Source organism: Coturnix japonica, chromosome 2, assembly GCF_001577835.2.
Source record: "Coturnix japonica isolate 7356 chromosome 2, Coturnix japonica 2.1, whole genome shotgun sequence".
NCBI lineage: Eukaryota > Metazoa > Chordata > Aves > Galliformes > Phasianidae > Coturnix > Coturnix japonica.
This window is the reverse complement of record NC_029517.1, coordinates 134529109-134538497: the sequence shown is the minus strand read 5'-3', so window position 1 is coordinate 134538497 and position 9389 is coordinate 134529109. Positions and strand designations below refer to the sequence as shown.

Below are 9389 nucleotides of genomic sequence, written 5' to 3'. Positions count from 1 at the left end.
AGAGCTGCAGGCCACCATGAAGAGCTGCAGGTCACCATGAGGAGCTGCAGGCCACCATGAAGAGCTGCAGGCCACCATGAAGAGCTGCAGGTCACAATGAGGAGCTGCAGGCCACCGTGAAGAGCTGCATCTCGCCACAAGGAGCTGCAGGTCACCAGGAGGAGCTGCAGGTCACCACGAGGAGCTGCAGGTCACCATGAGGAGCTGCAGGTCACCATGAAGAGCTGCAGGTCACCATGAAGAGCTGCAGGCCGCCATGAGGAGCTGCAGGCCGCCATGAGGAGCTGCAGGCCGCCATGAGGAGCTGCAGGTCACAATGAGGAGCTGCAAGGCATCATGAGGGGCTACAGGATGCCATAAGGGCCTATAGGGGCCACCATGAGGGGCTACAGGATGCCATAAAGAGCTGCAGGTCACCACGAGGAGCTGCAGGTCACCATGAGGAGCTGCAGGCCACCATGAAGAGCTGCAGGCCGCCATGAGGAGCTGCAGGTCACCATGAGGAGCTGCAGGTCGCCATGAAGAGCTGCAGGTCACCATGAAGAGCTGCAGGCCACCATGAGGAGCTGCAGGTCACCATGAGGAGCTGCAGGTCACCATGAGGCGCTGCAGGTCGCCATGAAGAGCTGCAGGTCACCATGAGGAGCTGCAGGTCACCATGAAGAGCTGCAGGCCACCATGAGGAGTTACAGTGGTCACCATGAGGAGTTACAGTGGTCACCATGAGGAGCTGCAGGCCGCCATGAGGAGCTGCAGGTCACCATGAGGAGCTGCAGGCCATTGGGAGGAGCTGCAGGTCACCATGAAGAGCTGCAGGCCGCCATGAGGAGCTGCAGGCCACCATGAGGCTTCCCCTCAGTCTCCTCTTCTCTGGGCTGAACAAACCAAGGGACCTCAGCTGCTCCTCACTCCTATTGCCCTCCAGACGCTTCATCGTCTTTATAGCTCTGAATTGAAAACAAAAGGGCACATACAGGCTACTGGAGCCAGCTCCTTTTTTGTCAAATATATCCTGATTTCATATTATTCTCATAGATTTCAAACAAATGTTCACCTGTTCAGCTTCACAGAATCGCAGGGGTTGGAAAGGACCTCAGGAGGTCTTTAATCCAACCCCCTGCCCAAGCAGTTCCCTACAATAGGTCACACAGGTTGATGTCCAGGTGGGTCTTGAATATCTCCATGGATGGAGATTCTTCCACCTCTCTGGGCTGCCTGTCCCAGTGCTCTGCCACCCTTCTGCATGTTAGTATGGAACTTCTTATATCCAGGTTTTAGGATTCCTTATCCTATTGCTACCACTGAGAAGAACCTGGCCTCATCCATCTGCCTCCCTTTAGAAATGTATAAACATTAATAAATCCCTTCTCAGTTGTCTTCTCCCCAGGCTGAACTGACCCAGGTTGCTCAGCCTTTCCTCACACAGGAGATGCTCCAGGCCCTTCATCATCTTTCTGGCCCTCTGCTGGACTCCTTCTATGGGATCCGTGTCTTTTTGGAACTGGGGAGCTGGACACAGGATTCCAAATGTGGCCTCACCAGGGCAAAGTAGAGGGCAGGGGTCACCTCCCTCCATCTGCTGGCCACACTTTTCTTCTTACTACAGTGTTTTTATGGGAGGACTGATTTGCTCTGGGAGTTCAGAATCCCCTGTCTAAATACCCTTATATCCCATTCAAACCCATTTAGTGTTCCCGCAGTGTCTTTCAACCTGGTTACACCTGGTTCCTCCCTGGGGTTGTTTTTTCAGCTCACACGATTAGACATGAGGTGCAGGGAGGTTCTTCACCCTCAGCCCAGCTGGTTTTTTTCCAGCAATTTTCCCCATGTTTTTAGTCTGGTTTCAGTGAATCTGTGAAATCTGTTGCTCTGTGGTTTATCTTTCGGTTGGTTTCAATAACCAACAGGCCGTGGAACTGGAAGTGACCTTAACCAGTGAGGTTGTGTATTCCCTGTTCATTGCCAAAACCAGGGGAAAAATAGTGATTTGGACATGAATCATTCAGTCACTGAGTGAAACCATCAGCTTTCTTACTGGGGAACATCTCCACCCTGTTATTAAAGCACTCAGTAGCCCATGTGTGGGAATCTAGTTTTCTGTGCTAGATAAAGGTTTTTAGGGAAGTCATCCTGCCCTGCACTCAGCGTTGGTGAGGCCTCACCTCGAGTGCTGTGTTCAGTTTGGGGCACCTCAGTAGTCTATGGGTAATTCTATGATTCTAAGGTGGGTGTTTTTAGTTACAACCCGATAAAGGCTTTCACACAAGCATGGTGTGTCTAATCTATCACAGGCTTCAAAATGTGCTGTCAGTGATGCAGAATGCTGTCTAACGGCACCACCTTTTTATCTCACCTGAGAAAATCCATGTCGATCAATATTTGGGTTTAATTCAGCCTCCATGTCTTGCACTACAGACGTACTGAGGAAATGGCAAGGAGCCCCATTCTAGCTCTGCATTTCCTGGGCTTTTTGGTCTTGGTAGCATGTGAAGACCCTGCAGGATGTTGCTTCTGTCCCTGTGGAAAGTGAAGAAGGGTTTGAAAGGAGAGCATTAAGGAAGGTGTTTCCTGCTTCTTTGCTTGCTGTGTTATCTGGCCAAGCCAGGTGAACCTGATGGTGAAGCTGGACACCTCTGCAGCAGCCTGTCTCCATTCTGGACTTTGTTTCCAGAGCACTGACATCTGCAGGACAGCAAATTCAGTTCTCTCCAGAAGCCTCTGTATATTTCTGTCACTTAACCTCACCAGCTCCTTGGCCCTGACAGATCCCAGAGTCTCCTGTCTGTCCCATTCCTTTCTCTTTCCTACTACATGCTTCCTACCTTCCTTCTCATGTCTGGAGCAGGAAGAACAGTTTGTGTTGGTGTCCTGGATGTAGGCAATGTCAGTTCAAGTTTGAGGGAACTTTTGCTGTTGGAGGGGGCCATAATTCGGTGTGTGGAGGTGGGAGATGGGAAGAAGAGACTTCTGGGTTGCACAGCCACAGTTCTGAGCTTGCTCTTGGAGGGGGGAGGAGAGGAAGGAGCCACCGGACAAGAGAGATGGCTTTTCCAGAGTCACACATTGATTTCCATCAGCACACTAAAGCCCGGTGTCCCTCCAGGGTGTTCTAGGTGTGCCATTCTTGTGACTGAGTGCTTCGATTGGGATAGCCCTCAGTGTCCCAGCAGCTGTGCAGAATGCATCCCAAAGGGAGCTGGGTGGTAGAACTGGGCTGCAATAGAACACCATCCCCATTTCCTTACCCTGCTCAGTTTGCTTTGTGGTGGACATCTCATTCCAGTGTGTGCATTACAGGCAAACTGACTCTTGGTCTTGAGATAAAGTATAGGACCTGGTTCTGAAGAACAGTTTAACTATATTGTAACGTTGGTCCCTTTGAGACACAGATACCAAGCTTGCCTAAATACACGAGCAGAAGCATGCAGATGAAGTCTGTGCTCTTGTGCATGTTCCCTGAAGTCGTCATCCTTTGCTCTACGAGATGTTTGTGGCATTCTCCCTGCCTGTGCTGACCTGTAACTCGTGTCCATTCTGCTTCCAGCTGACACTGACTATCGTGCGGCAGACGGGGGGGCTGGGCATCAGCATCGCAGGGGGCAAAGGCTCCACCCCCTATAAGGGTGATGACGAGGTAAGGCTCTGGACCGTGTCATGATGGGAGCACACACTATCAGGGACTGCCTCTCTGTGTGTTGGATGTCCATATGTAGGAGCTTTGTGATTGGGATGGGATTTCAGAGGGCTCTTGACCTGCCCAGCAGCATGGTGTAAACGACCAACAAAAAGCACTTCCTGGTGTTCTGGGGGCTGCTCAGGACGTTTCACCCCTGGGCTGGGGTGCAGAGGCACAACTTCCTGAGCCTTCATGCTACTGACTACAAGTAACAGCGAGAGCAGAAGTTTCTCTCCCACCTGTCTTTGTGTGCAGGACTCTAAGGGAGAAAAGCACAGGGTTGGTTTAAGCACGTGTGACGGCATCAGCTGTGCTGTCCTCCCCATGCTGGAAAAGGATTCGTGCTTCCCTTTTCCCTTGTGTCACCTGCGGGGTAGCCATGGGATGGAATAACTTTTTCCCTTCTTACCGTATCCTGGTTGGGGTGATGTGAATGTCATGGCTGCACATCCAGGGTGTGGGGTTGGCAGGGAATCTCCTTTCCCATGTGGTATATGAAGCGGTGCGATCTCCTTCCATGCTGTACAGGGTTGAAGAATGGACTCCATCTCCTTTTTGTTTTCCCCAGGGCATCTTTATTTCCCGTGTCTCAGAGGAGGGACCTGCAGCTCGTGCAGGGGTTCGTGTTGGGGACAAGCTTCTGGAGGTAAGAGCTTACCTGCTGTGAGGGCATAAATAGAATTATTTATATATATAACGATATAACGAGACAGATATAATGAGTGGAGGGGTGTGGGTTGATGCTTCTATCCATTACGCTGGTCTGGAGGCCATATTGAGTAGCAGGAGCCGTGCAACAAGAAAACAAAATGCTCCTGGCTCCAAGTGTAGGTTGTTTAATAATGTTAGCCTGAATCTTTTGCTTCTTTGTAAGGACAGAAATAGCTACTTTGTTCACTTTCCCCAAATGAAGTGTTGCAGAAGTGAGGGCACTGAGGCACTGAACAGGTTGCCCAGAGCTGTGGAGAATGCCCCATCCCTGAAGACTTTCGAGACGAGGCTGGACCAGGCTCTGGGCAACCTGGTTGAGCTGTGCATGTCCACGTTCATTGCGGGGGAGTTGGACCCGATGACCTTTAAAGGTCCTTTATAATGATTCTGTAGTTCTGTAATTCAGACAGGGAGAAGTGCTCCTGAGTGTGTCCGTGTGCCCAGCAGGCTGGGCAGGCAGCCTCTGTGTGCTGTGCCTTTCTACTTTCTTGTAAAGGGTAAAAGTGAACCTCGTAATATAAATCTTAACCTCTAGCCAGCCAAATGCCTGCCTCCAGGTTCTTGAGGCATGATTAATCATACAGGATTGAGATCCACTTGAGGGAAGATTGATGGCATCACACGGGGAATAGATGTCACTACGGTGTTGGGTAGAGGCCAGAAGAAGTGGTCTGTGTTTGGATCTTAAGTGCCCTGAAGCAGGAATTATATTTGAATTAGATTTGGGACCATAGAATTGTAGAACATCCTGAGTTGAAGGGATCCGTAAGGATCTCTGAGTCCAACTCCTGGCTCCACACAGGACCAGCAGTCCTTCAAGTCCCGTGTTCAAGGCACTGATGAGGAGTTCAAAGAGAACGGGCCCAAAGATGAAGCCCTGCAGGACCCCACCAGTGACTGACCGCCAGCCTGATGGAGCCCCATTGACCACAGCTCTTTGAGCCCAACCCATCAGCCAGTTGTTCACCTGCTGTTTTATGGATTTGGGCTGTACATCCTAATGAGGGGAGCTGCCTTGTAGGGCAGCAGGTGATGTCTGTTCCAGTGGAGACAGAGTGACAGCAGGGAGCTTTGTAGGGGATCATCGGGTCATAGAGCGGTGGTGAGTTGGAAGGGACCTTTAAAGGCCATTTGGTTCAACTCCACTGCAGAAAGCAGGGGCACCCACAGCTATATCAAGGGGAAATGGCCTCAAGTTGCACCAGGGCAAGTTTAGGTTGGATATTAGGAAGAACTTCTTCACAGAAAGGATAGTTAGGTACTGGAATAGGCTGAACAGGGAGGTGGTGGAATCGCCATCCCTGGGTGTGTTTAAGAGCTGTTTGGATGTGGTGCTCAGGGATATGATTTAGTGGAGGGTTGTTAGAGTTAGGGTCCTGGTTATAGGGTTCTATGGTTATAGGGTACTATGGCTATAGGATACTATGGCTATAGGGTACTATGGCTATAGGGTTCTGGTTAGGCTGCGGTTGGACCTGATGATCTTCGAGGTCTTTTCCAACCTGGGTCATTCTATGATTCTATATCAGGGTGCTCAGGGCCAGGTCCAGCATGGTGATGAACTGTGCTTGTGCTGGGGAGTGTTGAGGGCTGGAGCTGTTCATGTGGAAGGGGAGTGCCCATGAAGGGCAGGGTTGTGCCTGTCTCTCTCCATCCCCAGGTGAACGGTGTGTCCCTGCACTGTGCGGAGCACCACGTGGCCGTGGAAGCGCTGCGCGGGTCGGGGAGCTCCGTGTCCATGACGGTCCTGCGGGAGCGGATGGTGGAACCGGAGAACGCCATCACGGTCACCCCGCTGCGCCCCGAGGACGACTACAGCCCTCGAGAGAGGAGAGGAGGCCTCCGCTTCCCAGAGCGACCCGAGGGGGCCCCTCCCACTGAGAGATACTCCACCTGCTTGATGCGCAATGAGAAGGGTCTGGGCTTCAGCATCGCGGGTGGCAAAGGCTCCACGCCGTACCGGGCTGGTGACACGGTCAGTGACGCCGCGTGGGGAAGAAAGGGGCTCCGATCTCTGCACCTTGGCACTGCTTGAGGTGTCAGCACGGGGTCTTTGCTTCTCTTTGGGCAAGAGGCAGCGAGGCATGGCCTGGGGACTCTGAGCCGTCCTGCCATGCTGAGAGACAGCATCTGCTGTTAGCCCAGGGAAGGGGAGAAGTTCAGGAGGTGGGGCCGGGGTTTGCAATCCCTGCCAGTGACATTTAATCCCGCTGCTGTTCTTTTATATGTTCCGGGCTCTGGGCCACATGAAGGCTTCCCTGCAGGTGGCTCCGGAAGCAGGACGGGGTTTGCTGGAGTGAGAAACGAAGGGGAAGTGCCAGGGGAGGGTTCTGCAAAGGGGAATGGGCTGAGACCCGCCTGGTGTCGGGGATCAAAGCCCTGGGGAGGCACCGGAGTGTCTGACCCTTCTGATTGCATTTCAGGGCATTTTCATCTCACGGATCGCGGAGGGAGGCGCAGCCCATCGGGACGGGATCCTGCACGTAGGAGACCGGGTCATCTCGGTGAGTGTGGGTGCTCAGGGACCAGCAGGAGGGAATGGGAAGGGGCTGACCTGCCCCTGGGGCAGCAGGCACAAGTACAGTTCCCTGCCCTGCCTCAGCTGTTTTCCTGTCTTCAGCGCTAGATTTTGGAGTCCTTTTTTTAAGCCCCTTAAAGGGAAGGGATACAGCAGTGGTCAGTGCTGGCTGAAGGAGAAGGAGGGTAACATGGATCTGGGCAGGGCACGCGGAGTGCTTCCTCTGCTTTCATTTCAGCCTCTGGGCCCAACTCCCCCTGTCTGTGCTGTGATACAGATCTCACTGCTGCCTCTAACCTCAATCTTTCTGCCTGATGTGTCCCTGGCTCCCCTCCTGCGGGGAGAGCCTGCTGAGCCTCCTGACCCTCCTCCCAAGCTGGCATGCTGCCTCCAGGTGAAAGCTCCTGCCTCTTGGTGCTGGTGGCGGGTTTCTGATCCAGCTGTTGTGGTAAGAGCACGTGTTACCGCAGAGCTGGTGTGGGTAAACACTGATACAGCCTCGTCAGTGCTGGCTTCTGTCTGCTCTATCCCTAGGCTGGGGGCTGTGTTGTATTTGCTCTGGCACAAAGCTGTAGTGGAGCTTTGGCCTACGTCTGGCAGTTGTATCCTGCCAGGAGACCTGAACTAATACAACATCTCTCCTTGTTTCCTAACGCTCCTCTCTCCTCCCAAAGCCAAGCCTTGGTTGTTGTCAGACAGAATGGAGTCGTGGAATGGTTTGGGTTGGGAGGGACCTTAAAGGCCACCCATTCCAATCCCTGCGCCGTAGGCAGGGATACAATGATCCAGCCTGGCCTTGAGCACAATTAACATTCCCTGGACAACCTGCTCCAGTGCCTCACCACCCACATAGAGAAGGACTTCCGATGGTCCAACCTAAATCTCCTTTTTGTAGTGTGAAGCCGTTACCCCTTGTCCTGCTATTACACTTCCTGACGAGGAGCCCCTCCCCATAACCCAACTCATTTTGGTTTTGCTCTTCTTTCGATGCTCCACTGACACGGAGGCATGACTGAGAGGTGTGATTGCCCATTGCGTGGCATTAATTATCAGTGCCTGTGGCCAGAAGGGATCGTGAGATTTCAGAATGGAGTCAGAAGTCAAACCCCGTTTCATCCCTATATTCATTTCCATGGGCATTTTCATTCACATCAAACCATTCATACAATGTCTGCACGTTCCAGTGAGCGTCTGACCCCAGCAGGCATCCCTGCTGAGCAGCTGCTCTTCTGCCTTTCCTTCCTGTGGGATGCGCCGCTAAATGTGATACCCCCGTGGTGGTGGTGTTACATCCTGAGACCTCTCACGTCTCCTTGGTGATATTTGTTCCTTGAGAGTTTCTGCTCATTCTTAGAGATACATGAGCAGCTCTGTGAGTTTTACCCCATCTCTGGACAGATCTGCAGCAAGGTCAGGCCCATGGAGCTGCTCTGGATGCTGAGAATGCCCATTCACCTTGAAACAGATTGACAGGAGTCCCTGTTTGTCACAGCTTTCCTGAAGCAGTGATGGCCTGTTTTTTTGGAAGGCTTTTCAGGACATGGTGGTTAACCAGATATGTTCTGCAGGTTGCTCGTGTTTCCCTATGGGGGGAGCAGGAGGGCTCCGGTTGGGATGCAGCCAGTGGGTCCAGCAGGCAGAATCCTACTCACCAAAGTCACGGTCTCCCAGTCTTGCCTCTGTTTCACTTTGCCAAAGAATTTTTGTTTTCTTGAGGAAAGAAATAGGGCACAGCTTCATGGTCTTCCCCTGTGCTCTGTACAATCCTGACTTCTCTGCAGAGAAGGGCCAGGAAAACTCCCTTTATTTTCTTCAGGGAGCTTTGAGTACAAGAACCAAAGGGCCCAGCCTAGATCTCTCTTCAAAGTTAACACCCCGCAGAGCTCACCGGTGACTCATTACTAACTCTCCAGCCTTCTCCATGTTCTGATGTCTCCTATATAAGAGTCAGAACCTGACACAGTTTTGCCATGGATATGTCGAGAGTCATCTTGGTAGTGGAAGACATGGGGCAGAAAGCATATGGGGCAGGGAGGTAATGTTGGAGAGTTTGAGCATTGTTTGAGATCATAGAATCATCAGTGTTGGAAAAGGCAAAGAAGATCATCAAGTCCAACCATCAAATCTAGCAGGGAGATTCGAGCAGTGGCCAAGGGCAGCTGGCTTTTGGAGATAGGTCTGGGATTAAACAGAAGAACCCCCTGTCTGGGGGGGCTGAGGGCAGTAGTGATGCATGAGAGTCCTAATGAGCAATTGATGCGGCAGTTTCTGTCCAGGCTGTTAGATGGGACGTGCTGTGAGTGAAGGACATCTTGTGTCCTCATCCGTTGACATCTGGGGGAATGCCATTGGATGCCCGTGGTCCAACCACTCTCGTAAATGGTAGGAAAGGACAGAAAAAGCCGTAGAATATCCCCAGCTGGAATGTTATCCGTGAGGATCATGGAGTCCATCTCCCGGCTCCACACAGAACCACCCAAAATC

The 9389-nt window shown here is 52.1% G+C and overlaps 1 protein-coding gene across 1 annotated transcript in view; it reads left to right on the top strand.

Annotated features, from left to right (window-relative positions):
- SCRIB (scribble planar cell polarity protein) overlaps positions 1–9389 on the top strand; it is an 80900-nt gene that overhangs the window by 26358 nt on the left and 45153 nt on the right. Inside the window, exons 17-20 of the mRNA XM_032442604.1 lie at positions 3545–3634; positions 4245–4322; positions 6048–6362; positions 6811–6891. Coding sequence (XP_032298495.1) covers positions 3545–3634; positions 4245–4322; positions 6048–6362; positions 6811–6891 — 564 coding nt within the window. The remainder of the gene's footprint in view (positions 1–3544; positions 3635–4244; positions 4323–6047; positions 6363–6810; positions 6892–9389) is intronic.